Source organism: Somniosus microcephalus, unplaced genomic scaffold (genome assembly GCF_052327205.1).
Source record: "Somniosus microcephalus isolate GS21.2 unplaced genomic scaffold, FLI_Smic_1.0 unresolved_chr2, whole genome shotgun sequence".
Lineage (NCBI taxonomy): Eukaryota > Metazoa > Chordata > Chondrichthyes > Squaliformes > Somniosidae > Somniosus > Somniosus microcephalus.
This window is the reverse complement of record NW_028225180.1, coordinates 57,581,575-57,600,511: the sequence shown is the minus strand read 5'-3', so window position 1 is coordinate 57,600,511 and position 18,937 is coordinate 57,581,575. Positions and strand designations below refer to the sequence as shown.

Here is an 18,937-nt window from a genome sequence, read left to right as displayed (position 1 = left end):
ATGTTAAATTAAGGTCACCACCAGTAATGTTAGAGCGGGGGCTTCGCCATTCATGCTAGAGTATGTTCGTCACCAGTAATGTTAGTGTAGTGACACCACATGTAATGTTAGCTTAGAATCACCACCAGTAACGTTAGTGTAGGGTCACCATTATCAATGTTAGAGTAGAATCACCACCAATAATGTTAGAGTAGCGTCACCACGAGAAATGTTAGAGTAGGGTCACCACCAGTAATGTTAGAGTAGGGTCACTTCCATTAATGTTAGAGTAGGTTCATCACCATTAATGTTAGAGTAGGTTCACCACCAGTAATGTTAGAGTAGGTTAACCACCATTAGCGTTAGTGTATGGTCACCACCAATATTGTAAGAGTAGGGTTTCCACTTGTACTGTTAGTGTAGGGTCACAAAACGTTATATTCACAGAGGGTCACAAACATTAATTTTGGAGTAGGGACACCGCCATTAATGTTAGAGTAGTTTCACCATCAGTAATGTTAGTGTAAGTTCACAACCATTAATATTAAAGTAGAGTCACCACCAGTTAGGGTGGAGTTGTAAAACCACCAGAAATGTTACAGTAGTGTCACCAGCATTAATGTTAGAGTGGAGTCACCAACAATAATGTTAATGTACGGTAACCACCATTAATGTTAGATTGTGGTCACTAACAGTAATGTTAGAGAAGTGTCACCACTAGTAATGTTAGATTAGGGGCCCCAACACTAATGTTAGATTAGGGTCTCCACCAGTAAGGTTAGAGTGGGGTCACCACCAATAACGTTAGTGCAGATTCACCAGCAGTAATGCTACAGGAGATGTACCACCATTAATGTTAGAGTAGAGTCATCACCAGTAAGGTTAGAGTAGATAAACAACCAGAAATGTAACAATAGTGTCTCCAGCAGTAATGATAGAGTGGAGTCAACAACAATAATGTTAGAGTAGGGTCACGGCCAATAATGTTAGTCTAGGGTCATCACCAGTAATGTTAGAGTAGTGTCACCACCAGTAATGTTAGAGTACGGTCACCAACAGTAATGTTAGATTAGTATCACCACCATTAATGTTAGAGCAAGTTCACCACCAATAATGATAGAATAGCGGCAACACCACTAATATCAGAGTAGACTCACCACTAGTAATGTTAGTGTAGGGGCACCACCATTAATGTTAGCGTAGAGCCAACACCAGTAATGATAGAATAGCGCCAACACCACTAATGTCAGAGTAGGGTCATCAACAATAATGTTAGTGTAGATTCACCACCAGTAATGTTAGAGTAGAGTCACCACCAGTAATGTTATATTAGGGTCACCACCAGTAATGTTAGATTAGTGTCTCCACCATAATTGTTATAGCAGGGTAACCACCAGTAATGATAGAGTAGGCCAACACCAGTAATGTTAGAGTAGGGGCACCACAAGTAATGTTAGAGTAGTGTCACCACCAGTAACGTTAGTGTAGGGTAACCATTATTAATGACAGAGTAGATTCATCAACAATAATGTTAGAGTAGAGTCACCACCGGAAATGTTAGAGTAGGGTCACCGCCATTAATGTTAGAGTAGGGTCACAAACATTCATGTTAGAGTAGGGTCAATTCCATTAATGAAAGAGTACGTTCATCACCAATAATGTTAGAGTACTTAAGGAAGTGGCCCTGGAGATAGTAAATGCATTGCTGGTCATCTTCCAGAACTCGATAGACTCTGGAACAGTACCCATGGATTGGAGGGTAGCTAATGTTACCCTATTATTCAAAAAAGGTGGTAGAGAAAAAGCTGGGAATTATAGACCGGTAAACCTGACATCAGTAGTGGGGCAAATGCAAGTGTCCTTTATAAAAGATGTAATAGCAGAGCACTTGGAAAGCAGTGACAGGATCAGAAAAAGTCAACATGGATTTACAAAAGGTAAATCGTGCTTGTCTAATGAACTGGAATTTTTTGAGAATGTAACTGGTAAAATTGATAAGGGAGAACGAGTGGATGTGGTGTATTTGGACTTTCAGAAGGCTTTCGATATGGTCCCACATAAGAGATGAGCTTTTAAAATTAAGGCACATGGGATTGGGGGCAAGGTATTGACTTGGATAGAGAACTGTTTGGCAGATAGAAAGCAAAGAGTTGGAATAAATGGATCATTTTCCGAGTGGCAGGCTGTGACTAGTGGGGTACCAGAAGGATCGATCCTAGGACCCCAGCTGTTCACAATATATATTAATGATCTGGGCGAGGGAATTGGATGTAGTATCTCCAAATTTGCAGACAACACAAAGCTGGGTGGGAGGGTATGCTATAAGGAGGATGTCCTAAAACTCCAGTATGATTTGGACAGGTTGGGTGATTGGGCAAAAACATAGCAAATGTACTATAATGTGGATAAATGTGAGATTATCCACTTTGGTGGCAAAAACAGGAAGGCAGATTATTATTTGAATTTCAATAGATTGGGAGAAGGGGAAGTGCAAAGAGACCTGGGTGTTCTTGTGCACCAGTCGATGAAGGTAAGCATGCAGGTGCAGCAGGCGGTTAAGAAGGCAAATGGTATGTTGGCCTTCTTAGCAAGAGGGTTCAAGTACAGGAACAAGGATGTCTTGCTGCAGTTTTACAGGGCCTTGATGAGACCGCACCTTGAGTATTGTGTGCAGTTTTGTTCGCCTTATCTGAGGAAGGATATTCTTGCCATGGAAGGAGTGCAGCGAAGATTCACCAGGCTGATACCTGGGATGGCAGGAATGACGTACGAGGAGAGTTTGGGTCAATTGGGCTTGTACTCACTGGAGTTTAGAAGATTGAGAGGGGATCTCATCGAAACCTATACAATTCTGTCAGGCCTGGACAGACTAGATGCAGGAAGGATGTTCCCGATGGCCGGGGTGTCCAGAACTAGGGGTCATAGTGTAAGGATAAGGGGTAAGCCATTTAGGACTGAGATGAGGAGGAATTTCTTCACCCAGAGAGTGGTGAACCTGTGGAATGCTCTGCCACGGAGGGCAGTGGAGGCCAATTCATTAAATATATTCAAGAAGGAGTTAGATACATTACTTAAGGCTAAATGGATCAAGGGATATGGGGAGAAGGCAGGGACAGTGTACAGGATTTGGATGATCAGCCATGATCTCATTAAATGGCCTACTCTTGCTGCTATCTTCTATGTTTCTATGTTTCTAGTAGGGTCACCACCAGTAATGTTAGAGTAGGTTAACCATCATTAGCGTTAGAGTATGTTCACCAACAATAATGTAAGAGTAGGGTCTCCACTTGTAATGTTAGAGTAGGGTCACAAAAAGTTATATTCAAAGTGAGTGACAACCAGTAATGTTGGAGTTGGGCCACCACCAGTAATGTTAGTGTAGAGACACCACCAGTAATTTTAGAGTAGGGTCACCACCAATAATGTTAGCTTAAATTCACCACCATTATTGTTAATGTAGAGTCACCACCAGTTAGGGTAGAGTTGAAAAACCACCAGAAATAAATGTTACAGTAGTGTCACCAGCATTAATGCTAGATTGGAGTCACCAAGAGTAATATTAGTGTATGGTCACCACCATTAATGTTGGAGTATGGTCACTACCATTAATGTAAGGGTAATGTCACCACCAGTAGTGTTAGTGTAGGGTCGCCACCAGTAACGTTAGAATAGGGTCACTTCTATTAGTGGTAGTGTAGGTTCACCACAAGAATTGTTAGAATAGATAAACTAGCAGAAATGTTACAGGAGTGTAACCACCAGTAATGTTAGTGTGGAGTCACCAACAGAAATGTTAGTGTAGGTTAACCAACAGGAATGTTAGAGTATATTCACCTCCAGTAATGATAGAGTTGCTTCACCTCTAGTAATATTACGGTATGGTCACCACCAGTAATGAGAGTGTAGGGTCACCTCCATTAATGTTAGAGTAGGATCACAACAAATAATGTTTTTCTAGGTTCTCAACCAGTAATGCTCTAGTAGGATCACCACCAGTAATGTTAGAGTAGAGTCACCACCAATAAGGTTAGAGTTGGGTCACCACCAATAACGTTAGTGCAGAATCATCAGCAGTAATGCTACAGTAGATTAACCAGCATTAATGTTAGAGTAGAGTCACCGCCAGTAAGGTTAGAGTAGAAAAATCACCAGAAATGTAACAGTAGTGTCACCAGCAGTAATGATAGAGTCGAGTCACAACAGCAAGGTTAGAGCATTGTCACGGCCAGTAATGTTAGACTAGGGTCATCAACAATAATGTTAGTGTAGATTCACCACCATTAATGTTAGAGTAGAGTCACCATCAGTAATGATAGAGCAGAGTCACCACCAGTAATGTTAGAGTAGATAAACCACCAGAAATGTTACAGTAGTATCACCAGCAGTAATGTTAGAGAGGAGTCTCCAACAGTAATGTTAGTGTATGGTCACGGCCAGTAATGTTAGAGTAGGGCCACCACCAGTATTGTTAGAGTAGTGTCACCTCCAGTAATGTTAGAGTAGAGCCACCACCAATAATGTTAGAGTAGGGCTACCACCAGTAATGTTACAGTAGGGTCTCCACAATTATTGTAATAGCAGGATCACCAGCAGTAATGATAGAGTAGGCCAACACCAGTAATGTTACAGTAGAGTCACCAACAGTAAGATTAGAGTAGTGTCAGCACCATTAATGTTAGGGCAGGGTCACCAACAATAATGATGGAATAGAGCCAACACCATTAAAGTCAGAGTAGAGTCACCACCAGTAATGTTAGGGTAGGGGCACCACCAGTAATGTTAGAGTAGAGCCAGCACCAGTAATGTTAGATTAGTGTCACCATGACTAATGGTAGAGTACGGTCAACAACAGTGATGTTAGAGTAGGGTCACAGCCAGTAATGTTCGAATAGGATCATCCCCAGTGATGTTAGAGTAATGTCACTTCCAGTAATGTTAGAGTGGGGGCACCGCCTTTCATTCTAGAGTAGATTCATCACCAGTAATGTTAGTGTAGATTCACCACCAGTAATGTTAGAGTAGAGCCACCACCATTAATGTTAGAGTAGTATCTCCAGCATTATTGTTATAGCAGGGTCCCCACCAGTACTGATAGAGAACGCCCACACCAATAATGTTAGAGTAGAGCCAACACTAGTAATGTTATAATAGTGTCACCACCAGTAATGTTAGAGTAGGGGCACCACAAATAATGTTAGAGTAGAGTCACCACCAGTAAAGTTAGCGTAGGGTCACCATGACTAATGTTAGAGTAGATTCACCACCAACAATGTTAGAGTAGAGTCACCACCAGAAATGTTAGATTAGGGTCACCACCAATAATGATTGAGTAGGGTCACCAACAGTAATGGTACAGAAGAGTTACTAGCAGTAATGTTAGTGTAGTGTCACAGCATTAATGTTAGAGTAGGTTAACAAACAGTCATGTTAGAGTAGGGTCACTTCCATTAATGCTAGAATAGGTTCATCACCATTAATATTAGAGTAGAGTCACCGCCAGTAATGTCAGAGTAGAATAATCACCAGAAGTGTAACAGAAGTGTCACCAGCAGAAATGATAGAGTAGAGCTACAACAGTAATGTTAGAGTAGTGCCACCACCAGTAATGTTAGAGTAGGGTCATCAACAATAATGTTAGTGTAGATTCACCACCATTAATGTTAGAGTAGAGTCACCATCAGTAATGATAGAGCAGAGTCACCACCAGTAAGGTTAGAGTAGATAAACCACCAGAAATGTTACAGTAGTATCACCAGCAGTAATGTTAGAATGGAGTCTCCAACAGTAATGTTAGTGTATGGTCACGGCCAGTAATGTTAGAGTAGGGCCACCACCAGTATTGTTAGAATAGTGTCACCACCAGTAATGTTAGAGTAGAGTCACCACCAATAATGTTAGAGTAGGGCTACCACCAGTAATGTTACAGTAGGGTCTCCACAATTATTGTAATAGCAGGATCACCACCAGGAATGATAGAGTAGGCCAACACCAGTAATGTTACAGCAGAGTCACCAACAGTAAGGTTAGAATAGTGTCACCACCATTAATGTTAGGGCAGGGTCTCCAACAATAATGATGGAATAGAGCCAACACCACTAAGGTCAGAGTAGAGACACCACCAGTAATATTAAGATAGGGGCACCACCAGTAATGTTAGAGTAGGTCCAACACCAGTAATGTTAGATTAGTGTCACCATGACTAATGGTAGAGTATGGTCAACAACAGTAATGTTAGAGTAAGGTCACAACCAGTACTGTTCGAATAGGGTCATCACCAGTGATGTTAGAGTAATGTCACCACCAGTAATGTTAATTGTGATGAAGCTACTCTACTTTAACATTAATGGTGCTGAACTGACACTAACATTATTGGTAGAGACCCTACTCTAACATTTCTGGTGGTTTCCCTACTCTAACATTACTGGTGGTGATCCTACTGCAACATTAATGGTTGTGACCCTCTTCGAATATAACTTGTTGTGACCCTACTCTAACATTACAAGTGGAGACCCTACTCTTACATTATTGGTGGTGAACATACTCTAACGTTAATGGTGATGAAGCTACTCTAACAGTAATGGAAGTGACCCTACTCAAACATGAATAGCGGTGACCCTACTATAGCATTATTGGTGGTGACCATTCTGTACAATCACTGGTGGTGACCCTACTCTAACATTTCTGGTGGTGACTCTACTCTAACATTATTGGCGGTGAATCTACTCTAACATTATTGGTGGTGACATGACTCTAACATTACCCGTGGTGACTCTACTCTAACATTACTGGTGTTGGCCTACTCTATCATTACTGGTGGTGAGCCTGCTATAACTTTAATGGCGGTGACCCTACGCCAACATTACAGGTGGTGACCCTACTCTAAAATTACTGGTGGTGACTCTACTCTAACATTACTGTTGGTGACCCTAATCTAACATTACTGGCCGTGACCATAAACTAACATTACTGTTGGTGACCCCACACTATGATTACTACTTGTGATACTACTGTAACTTTTCTGGTGGTTTAACTACTCTAATCTTACTGGCGGTGACTCCACTCTAACATTACTGGTGGTGAATTTACATTAACATTATTGTTGGTGACCCTACTCTAACATTACTGGCGGTGACCCTAATGTAGCATTACTGGTGGTGACCGTATTCTAACATTAATGGCGAAGAACCTACTCTAACTTTAATGGAAGTGACGCAACTCTAACATGACTGATTGTGACCCTACTGCAACATTGTTGGCGGTGACCCTACTGTAACATCACTGGTGGTGAACTTACTGTAACATTACTGGTGGTGACCCAACTCTAGCATTACTGGTGGTGCCCCTCCTCCAACATTACTGGTGGTGAACCTAATCTAACATTACTGGTGGTGAATCTACACTAACATCACTAATGTTGACCTACAATATCGTTACTGGTGGTGACTCTTCTCTAACATTACGGGTGGTGAATCTACATAACAATACTGGTTACCCTACCCTTACATAACTGGTCGTGACCACATTCAAACTTTAGCGTTGGTGACTGCACTCTAACATTACTGCTGGTGACATTACTGTAACATTTCTGGTGGTTGATCCACTCTATACTTACTGGTGGTGACTCTACTCTAACATTACTGGTGGTGCACCTATTCTAGGATGAATGGCGGTGCCCCCGCGCTAACATTACTGGTGATGACACTACTCTAACATCACTGGTGGTGACCCTATTCGAATATTACTGGCGGTGGCCCTACTCTGACATTACTGTTGGTGATCGTACTCTAACATTACTGGTGGTGACCCTACTCTAACATTACTGGTGGTGAACCTACTCTATCATTACAAGTGGTGACACTACTCTAACATTACGGGTTGTGCCCCTACTCTAACATTAATTGTGGTGACCCTACTCTAACATTACTGGTGGTGACCCTACCCTAACATTACTGGTCGTGACCATACTCAACCTTTACTGTTGGTGACTTCACTCTAAAATTACTGCAGGCGACACTACTGTAACATTTCCGGTGGTTGATCTACTCAATCCTTACTGGTGGCGACTCTACTATAACACTAATGATGGTGCCACTACTCTAACATTTCTGGTGGCGAATCTACACTAACAGTATTGGTGGTGACCCCACTCAAAAATTAATGGTGGTGCCCCTAATCTAACATTACTGGTGGTGATCCTGCCCTAACATCACTGCTGGTAACCCTGCTCGAACAATACTGGTGGTGACACTACTCTAACATTACTGGGGGTGACCTTGCTGCAACATTAATTGTGATGTCACTACTCGAAAATTACTGGTGGTGACACTACTGTAGCATTACTGGTCGTGAACATATTCTAACATTACTGGTCGTGACCGTACTCAATTATTACTGTTGATGACACTATTGTAACATTTCTGGCGGCTTATCTACTCTAACCTTACTCCTGGTGACCCTATTCTAACGTTACTGCTGGTGAGCATACTCTAATATTACTTGTGGTGATCCAACTCTAACATTACTTGTGGTGAATCAACTCTACCATTAATGGGGGTGATGCTAACATTGCAGGTGGTTACTCTACTCCAACATTATTGCTGGTGACACTACAATAACATTACTGCTGGCGACTCCACTCTAACATTACTGGTGGCGACCCTACTCTAACATTACTGGTGGTGACACTACTATAAATTTTCTTGTGGTTTATCTACTCTAACCTTACTAGTGCTGACTCTAGTCAAACATTAATGGCGGTATATCTACTCGAAAATAACTGGTGGTGCACATGCACTAACATTATTGGTGGTGACCCTGCTCTAGCCTTATTGGTGGTGACTCTATTTTTGCATTAATGTTGGTGAATCTACAATAACATAACTGTTGTTGACCCTAATCTATCATTAATGGCGGTGCCCCTACACTAACATAACTGTTGGTGACCCTACTCTAACATCACTGGCGGTGATCCTACTGGAACATTACTGGTGGTGACTCTACTCTAACCTTATTGTGGTGACCCTATTCTAACATTACTGGAGGTGACCCGACTGTTACATTACTGCTGGTGACCATACCCTAATATTACTGGTTGTGAACTAGAATCTATTCTAGCATTACTGGTGGTGATCCTACTCTAACGTTAATGGTGGTGACCCTACTGTAACATTACTGGTGGTGACTCTACTCTAACATTACTAGTGGCGACACTACTCTAACATTACTGGTGGTGACCCTACTGTAACATTACTGGTGGTGACTCTACTCTAACATTACTAGTGGCGACACTACTCTAACATTACTGGTGGTGACCCTACTGTAACATTACTGGTGGTGACTCTACTCTAACATTACTGGTGGCGACACCACTCTAACATTACGGGTGGTGGCACTACTGTAACATACCTGGAGGTTTATCTACTTTATCATTACTGTTGGCGACTCCACTCTAACATTACTGGTGGGGACACTACTCGAACATTACTGCTGGTGACCATACTATAATATTACTTGTGGTGAACCAGCTCTAACATTACTGGTGGTGAAACTACTCTAGCATAAATGGGGGTGACCTAAGCTAACATTAATGTGGTTGACCCTTCTGTAACATAACTGGTGGTGACTCTACTCTAACATTACAGGTGGTGACTCTTATCTAACTTTACTCTTTGTGACCCTACATTAATATTACTGTTGGCGAGTCCACTCTAACATTACTGGTGGTGAATCTACTCTAACATTGCAGGTGCTGACTCTTATCTAACTTTACTGTTTTGTGACCCTACACTAACATTACTGTTGGCGAGACCACTCTAACATTACTGGTGGTGACCCTACGCTAACCTTACTGGTGGTGACTCTACTCTAACATTACTGTTGGTGAATCTACACTAACATAGCTGGTGTTGACCCTAATCTAACGTTAATGGCAGTGCCCCTACTCTAACATTACTGTTGGTGACCCTACTCTAACATCACTGGTGGTGATCCTACTAGAACATTACTGGTTGTGAACCTACTGTAACATTATTTGTGGTGTCCCCACTCTATCATTACTGGTGGTGAACCTACCCTAATATCACTGCTGGTGAACCAAATCTAAAATTAATGCTGGTGACACTACTCTAATATTACTGATGGTGACACTACAGTAATATATCTAGACGTTTATCTACTCTAACATTACTGTTGGTGACTGCACACTAACATTACTGGTGGCGACCCTACTCTAACCTCTACTGGCGGTGACCCTATTCTATCATTACTGGTGGTGACCCTAGTCTAACATACTGGCAGTGACCCTACTCTAACATTACTTGTGGTGACTTTACTCCAACATTACTGGTGGTGACTCTACTCTAACATTACTGGTGGTGACCCTAATCTAACATTACTGGTGCTGACTCTACTCTAATATTACTGGTGATGGCACTACTCTAACATTATTGATGGTGACCCTACTAGAACATTACTGGTTGTGACCCTACTCTAACAATACTGGTAGTGACGATATTCTAACATTATTGATGATGACCCTACTCTAACTTAACTGGCATTGACCCTACTATTACATTATTGGTGGTGACCCTATTCTAATAATAATGGTGCTGAACCTACTCTAACATTACTGGTGCTTACCCTACTCTACCATTTCTGGTGGTGACCCTACACTAACATTACTGTCGGTGACGCTACCCAAACATTAAAGGTGGTGACTCTACTCTAACATAAATAGGTCTGAGCCTACACTAACATTACTTGTGGTGACACGACTCTAACATTACTGGTATTGGCTCTAGTCTAACATTACTGGTGGAGACGCTACAATATCATTACTTGTGATGACAGTGCCCTAACGTTAATGGTGATGACCCTCCTCTAACATTAATGGCGGTGACCCTACTGTAACATTACTGGTGCTGACCCTACTCTAACATTACTGGTGGTGAATCTACTCTCACATTACTGGGGGTGACCCTACCATAACATTCGTGGTGTTGACCCTGCTGTATAACTAATGGTGGTGACCCTATTCTAAAATTACCTGTGGTGACCCTACTCTAACATTACTGGTGCTGACTCTACACTAAGTTTACTGGTGGTGAACCTATTCTTACATTATTGGTGGTGACCCTACTCTAATATAAATGGTGGCGACCCTACTATTACATTACTCGTGGTGACTCTGCTCTAACATTACTGGTCGTGGCAGTGCTCTAACATTACTGGTGCTGAGCCTACTCTAATATTACTGGTGGTGACACAATTCTAACATTACTGGTGCTGAGCCTACTGTAACATTACTGTTGGTGACACAATTCTAACCTTACTGGTGTTGGCTCTACTCTAACAATACTGGTGGTGACGCTACAATATCATTACTGGTTGTGACCCTGCAATAACGTTAATGGTGGTGACGCTACTAAAATATTACTGGTGGTGACCCTACTCTAGAATTACTGATTGTAACCCTATTCTATCATTACAAGTGTTGACCCTACTCGAACATTAATGGTTGTGACCCTACTCTAACATTACTGGTGGGGATTCTAGCATAACATTACTGGTGGTGAATCTACTCTAACATTACTAATGGTGACCTTACACCAACGTACTGGTGGCGACTCTACTCTAACATTACTGGTGCAGAATCTACCCTAATATAACTGGTGGTGCGCCTAACCTAACATTACTGGTTGTCACTCTACAATATCATTACTTGTGGTGCCCCTGTCCTAACGTTAATGGTGGTGACGCTACTCTAACATTATGGTGGTGACCCGACTCCAACATTACTGGTGGTGACTCTACTCTAACATTAATGGTGGAGAATCTACTCCAATATTATTGGTGGTGATTCTACTCTAAAATTTCTGGTGGTGCCCCTACTCTAACATTACTGGTGTTGACTCTACTCTAGCATTACCTGTGGTGAATCTACTCTAACATTACTGGTGGAGAATCTACTCGAATATTATTGGTGGTGACTCTACTCTAACATTACTGGTGTTGACAGTACTCTAACATTACTGGTGGTGACTCCTCTCTAACATTACTGGTGGTGAAACTACATTAACATTACTTGTGTTGAAACTACTCTAACATTACGGGTGGTGGCACTACTGTAACATACCTGGAGGTTTATCTATTCTAACATTACTGTTGACGACTCCAATCTAACATTACTGGTGGTGACTCCTCTCTAACATTACTGGTGGTGAAACTACATTAACATTACTTGTGTTGAAACTACTCTAACATTATGGGTGGTGGCACTACTGTAACATACCTGGAGGTTTATCTATTCTAACATTATTGTTGGCGATTCCAATCTAACATTACTGGTGGAGACCCTACTCAAACATTAATGCTGGTGACCATACTCTATTATTACTGGTGGTGAACCTACTCTAGCGTTAATGGGGGTGACCCTATACTAACATTAATGAGGGTGACCCTTCTGTGACATTATTGGTGGTGACTCTACTCTAACATTACAGGTGGTGACTCTTACCTAACTTTACTGTTTGTGACCCTACACTAACATTACTGTTGGCGAGTCCACTCTAACATTACTGGTGGTTTATCTACTCTAACCTTACTGGCGGTGATTCAACACAAACATTAACGTGTGGTATATCTACATTAACATTACTGGGGGGGAATCTGCACTAACATTATTGGTGGTGACCCTACTCTAATCTTACTGGTGGTGACTCTACTCTAACATTACTGTTGGAGAATCTGCACTAACATAACTAGTGGTGACACTAATCTAACGTTAATGGCGGTGCCCCTACTCTAACAATACTGTTGGTGACCCTACTCTAACATCACTGGTGGTGACCCTACACTAATATTACTGGTGGTGACCCTACACTAATATTACTGGTGGTGAACCAACTCTAAAATTAATGCTGGTGACACTACTCTAATATTACTGGTGGTGACACTACTGTAATATATCTGGACGTTTATCTACTCTAACGTTACTGTTGGTGACTGCACTCTAACATTACTGGTGGCGACACTACTCTAACTTTACTGGCGGTGACCCTATTCTATCATTACTGGTGGTGAACCTAGTCTAACATACTGGCGGTGATCCTACTGTAACATTACTGGTGGTGACTTCACTGCAACAATACTGGTGGTGACTCTACTCTAACATTACTGGTGGTGGCCCTTCTAACATTACTGGTGGTGACCCTTCACTAATATTAATTGTGGTGACCCTACTCTAACGTTACTAGTGCTGACTCTACTCTAACATTACTGGTGATGGCACTACTCTAGCATTATTGGTGGTGACCCTATACTAATATTAATGTTGCTGACCCTACTCTAACGTTACTAGTGCTTACCCTACTCTAACATTTCTGGTGTGACCCTACACTAACATTACTGCCGGTGACTCTACTCTAACAGTTCTGGTGGTGACTACTCTAACGTTACTGCTGTTTGCTCAACCATAACATTACTGACATTGGCGCTACTATAACATGCCTGGTGGTGCCGCTACAATACCATTAATGGTGGTGGCCCTGCTCCAACATTAATGGAGGTCACCCTACTCTAACCTTAATATCGGCGCATCTACTCTAACATTACTGGTGGTGAGCCTACATTTATATTAATGGTGGTGACCTTACTCTAACATTACTGGTGCTGAATCTACACTAACAATACTGGTGGTGACTCTACTCTAACATTACTGGTGGTGACTCTACTCTAACATTACTGGTGGTGACTCTACCCAAACATTAATGGTGGTGACTCTACTGTAACATAAATAGGGCTGAACCTACACTAACATTAATTGTGATGAAACAACTCTAACATTACTGATATTGGCTCTAGTCTAACATTACTGGCGGTGACACTACTCTAACCTTACTGGTGCTGACCCTACTCTAACATTTCTGGTGGTGACCCTACACAAGCATAACTGGTGGTGACTCCACTCTAACATTAATTGTGTTGACCCTACTCTAAAACTTCTGGTGATGACTCTCCCCTAACATTATTGGTGATGACTCTACTCTAACATTACTGGTGGTGACCCTACTCTAACACCACTGATGGTGAATCTACTCTAACATTACTGGTGGTCACCCTACTGTAACATTAATGGCGGTGATCTTACTCCAATATTATTGCTCCTGGCCCTACTTTAAAATTACGGGTGGTGACTCTACTCTAACATTAGTGGAGCTGACACTACTCTAACATAACTGGTGGTGCACCTACCCGAACCTTACTGGTGGTGACACTACACTAACATTACTGATGGTAACTCTACTCTAACATTACTGGTGGTGATCCTACTCTAACATTACTGGTGCTGACTCATCTTGAACATTGCTGGTCTTGGAACTACTCAGCATTACTGGTGGTGATGCTACAATATCATTATTTGTTATGCGCCTACTCGAACGTTACTGGTTGCGAACCTACTCTAACATTACAAGGGGTGACCCTTCTCTAACATTACTGGTGGTGACCCAACTCTAACATTAATAGTGTTGACCCTACTCTAAAACTTCTGCTGATGACTCTCCCATAACATTACTGGTGGTGAATCGACACTAACATTTCTGGTGGTGACGCTACACTAACATTACTGGTGTTGACTCTACTCTAACATTACTGGTGGTGATACTAATCTAACTTTACTTGTGTTGACCTTACTCTAACATTACTGGTCGTGACCATACTTTAACATTACGGCTGTTGAAACTCCTGCACTATTTCTGGTGGTTTGTCAACACTAACCTTACTGGTGGTGACTCTACTCTAACATTAATGGTGTTGAACCTGCACTAACATTATTGGTGGCAATGCTACGCTAACATTACTGATGGTGAATCTGCACTAACATTGTTGGTGGTGACCCTACTCTATCATTAAGGGCAGTGCGCCTACTCCAACATTATTGATGATGACCCTATTCTAACATTACTGGGGTGAACCTACTATATCATAATTGGTGTAGACCATACTCTAACATTACTGGAGGTGACCCTACTCTACCATTACGTGTGGTGACCCTATTCTAATATTAATTCTGCTGTCCCCACTCTAACATTACTGGTGGTGCACCTACTATAACAATACTGGTGGTTGCTCAACTCTAACATTACTGGTCTTGGTTCTACTCTAACATTAATGGCGGTGCCTCTACTCTAAAATTAATGGTGGTGAACCTACAATTACGTTATTGGTTGTGACCCTACGCTAACAATACTGGTGGTGACTATTCTCTAACCTTACTGGTGGTGAATCTACACTAACATTACTGGTGGTGATCCTAATCTAACACTAACTGTGGTAAGGACCAGACTGTGTGAGATTGTGTTTATATTAACTGGTTGTCTGATACTGTACATTAATATTAGTATCAGTAATAGCGTTATTAATAAACACTAGGGGTTTACACTGATTCCTGTTATTTCTCTCTCTGATCCCCAGTCTATGGGGTGTCGCCCTCACAGATTGTTGTGCTGAGGATTGCATCTCCACTCTCAGTACAAACATGTCACTGACGGTTCTGGACCTGTTTAAAAATAAACTAGGGGATTCAGGAGTGAAACTACTGTCTGCAGCACTGAGGAACCCAGAATGTAAAGTAGAGAAACTGAAGTAAGTACCAGACTGTGTGAGATTGTGTTTATAAAAACTGGATGTCGAAAACTGTTAATTATTATCAGTATCAGTAATATTGTTAATAATAAACACTGTACATTATTATCAGTATCAGTAATATTGTTAATAATAAACACTGCACATTATTATCAGTATCAGTAATACTGTTAATAAAAAACACTGTACATTATTATCAGTATCAGTAATATTGTTAATAATAAACACAGTACATTATTAGTATCAGTAATATTGTTAATAATAAACACTGTACATTGTTATCAGTATCAGTAATATTGTTAATAATAAACACTGTACATTATTATCAGTATCAGTAATAGTATTTTTAATAAACACTGTACATTATTATCAGTATCAGTAATAGTGTTTTTAATAAACACTGCACATTATTATCAGTATCAATAATAGTGTTATTAATAAACACTGTACATCATTATCAGTATCAGTAATAGTGTTGTTAATAAACACTGTACATTATTATCAGTATCAGTAATAGTGTTGTTAATAAACCCTTTACATTATTAGCAGTATCAGTAATAGTGTTATTAATAAACACTGTACATTATTATCAATATCAGTAATAGTGTTATTAATAAACTCTATACCTCATTATCAGTATCAGTAATAGTGTTATTAATAAACACTGGGGGTTTGCTCTGATTTCTGTTATTTCTCTCTCTGATCCCCAGGCTGGAGGCTGTCGGCCTCACAGATTCTTGTGCCGAGGATCTCGCCTCCACTCTCAGTACAAACCGCTCACTGATGGTTCAACCTGGGATCAAACTGCTTCACAGACCGATCTGTCCCCGATCTCCACCGCCTCATAGTGACCTGCAGGAGTCTGGAGTGGATTTGGTGAGTGTTTTTGTTAATGTTTAATGTAATAATTATAACATAAATAGAATTCAGTCACTTTTATGGGTAATATTTCTCTGTAATTATTATAAAAATATTAACCCCAGTCTCCCTGTTATTTTCTCTGTTATTCAATCTGTTTATTTCCTGCTTAATCTTTAATCTGTTTCAGGCGGTGGAAGAATCAGTTCAGTTTAAATGGAAAGAATCAGCTGGAGTCTCTGCGGGGAAGAAGACACGGACAGAGGGTGGATGCATGAACATTTCAATTGATGACGTCACTGCTCTCATTAAATTACCATTTTGGCCGATGATTTGATTTTAATTTAATTTAATGGTTTCCAGCTCGAGCTGAGCGAGCGTTATCTCCCATTGTGAGGTCAGAGGCCCAGCCAGAGTGTCCTGAGACTCAGCCGCCCGGCCCCACATCGCTGCATCTGCAGGATATCCGGGGCTGAATGTTCCCCAATGGGCCACTGAGGAAATGCACAGACAGGAAGGGCCCAGGGTAGGGCTCAGTCTGGGCTGCAGTGGGAAAATGACAATTGCAATCTGTATTCCTGGGTGTCTCTCCCAGTGAGGAGTCTGATTCTGTAACAAGTTTCCCTGTGTAAAGTGTGTGTCTGCCCCAGTGAGGAGTCGGACTCTGTAACAAGTGTCCCTGTGTACAATGTCTTCCTCTCACAGTGAGGAGTCAGACCCTGTAACAAGTGTCCCTGTGTACAGTGTGTGTCTCTCCCAGTGAGGAGTCAGACTCTGAAACAAGTGTCCCTGCGTACAGTGTGTGTCTCTCCTGGTGTGAAGTTACGCTCTGTAACAAGTGTCCCTGTGTTCAGTGTGTGTCTCTCCTGGTGTGAAGTTACACTCTAACAAGTGTCCCTGCAACCCTTCGAGATCTCACCACTCCTCTGACATGTTGCACATCCTCGATTTTCATTGCTCCACATTGGCGCCATGGCTTCAGCTGCCAAGGTTATAAACTCTGGTATTTCCTCCCTAAGCTTCTTCGCAGCTCTACCTCACTCTCCTCCTCCTTTAAGCGCTTTTTAAAATCTACCAGTTTCACCGAGTTTTGTGCTATCTCTCCTAAACTCTCTTTACGTGGCTGAGTGTCAAATTTTGTCTGCTAATTGCCTTGTGACGATTCATTACATTAAAGCCACAATATATATGCAAATTAATGTTGTCCCTGTTTTTTGTTAATAAAACTCCACCGCTTACTTCAGCTTATGCTTGGCCTCCTCGACATTTTCAATAACTGCTTCATTGTTTTAATATAGTAAATAAAGGTTTCTCTAAAGTATATCCCACCTGCTCCCCCTCTTGCAGAGTTCTCGGTCAGTCCCCTTTTGATGAGGTCTCGATTGGTTCCCTCTGGAGGAGGCCTTGGTAGGTCCCCTCTGGAGAAGGCTGTGGTAGGTCCCCTCTGGAGGAGGCCTCAGTCGGACCCTCTGGAGGAAGACTCAGTCGTTTACCTCGGGAGGAGGCCTCGGTCGGTCCCCTCTGGAGGAGGCCTCGATCGGTCCCCTCTGGAGGAGGTCTCGGTCGGTCCCCTCTGGAGGAAGCCTCAGTCAGTCCCCTCAGGAGGAGGCCTTGGTCGGTCCCCTCTGAAGGAGGCCTCGGTCGGTCCCTTCGGGAGGAGGCCTTGGTTGGTCCAATCAGGAGGAGGCCTCGGTCAGTCCCCTCGGGAGTAGGCCTCAGTTGGTCACTTCGGGAGGAGGCCTTGGTCGGTCCCCTCTGGAGGAGGCCTCGGTCGGTCCCCTCAGGAGGAGGCCTTGGTTGGTCCAATCAGGAGGAAGCCATGGTCGGTCCCCTCTGGAGGAGGCCTCGGTTAGTCCACTCAGGAAGAGGTCTTGGTTGGTCCCCTCGGGAGGAAGCCACGGTCGGCCCCCTCTGGAGGAGGCTTCGGTCGGTCCTCTCTGGAGGAGGGCTCCGTTGTTCCCCTCGAGAGGAGGCCGCAGTCGGTCCCCTCGGGAGGAGGCCTCGGTCGGTCCCCTCTGGTGGAAGCCTTGATCGGTCCCCTCGGGAGGAAGCCACGGTCGGTCCCCTCTGGAGGAGGCCTCGGTCCGTCCCTTCGGGAGGTGGCCCTGGTCGGTCACCTCAGGAGGAGGCCTCGGTCGGTCCCCTCGGGAGTATGCCTCGGTCAGTCCCTTCTGGAGGAGGCCCCGGTCGGTCACCTCAGGAGGAGGCATTGGTCGGTCCCCTCTGGAGGAGGCTGCAGTCGGTACCCTCGGGAGTAGGCCTCAGTCAGTCCCCTCGGGAGGAGGTCTTTGTTGGCCCCTCGGGAGTTGGCCTCGGTCAGTCCCCTCTGGAGGAGGCCTCAGTCAGTTCCCTCTGGAGGAGGCCTCGGTCGGTCCCCTCGGGAGGAGGCCCTGGTCGTTCCCCTCTGGAGGGGGCCTCGGTCGGTCCCCTCGGGAGGAGGACTCAGTCGGTTCCCTCT

General features: G+C 42.9%; 1 protein-coding gene across 1 annotated transcript in view; it reads left to right on the top strand.

Moving 5' to 3' along the window:
- LOC147092692 (NACHT, LRR and PYD domains-containing protein 3-like) overlaps positions 1 to 17,344 on the top strand; it is a 452,481-nt gene extending 435,137 nt beyond the window's left edge. Inside the window, 4 exon segments of the mRNA XM_085975667.1 lie at positions 15,544 to 15,621; positions 16,332 to 16,406; positions 16,408 to 16,497; positions 16,670 to 17,344. Of these exon segments, the coding sequence (XP_085831793.1) occupies positions 15,544 to 15,621; positions 16,332 to 16,406; positions 16,408 to 16,497; positions 16,670 to 16,757 (331 nt within the window). The 3' untranslated portion in view covers positions 16,758 to 17,344.
- The last annotated feature ends 1,593 nt before the right edge of the window (positions 17,345 to 18,937 follow it).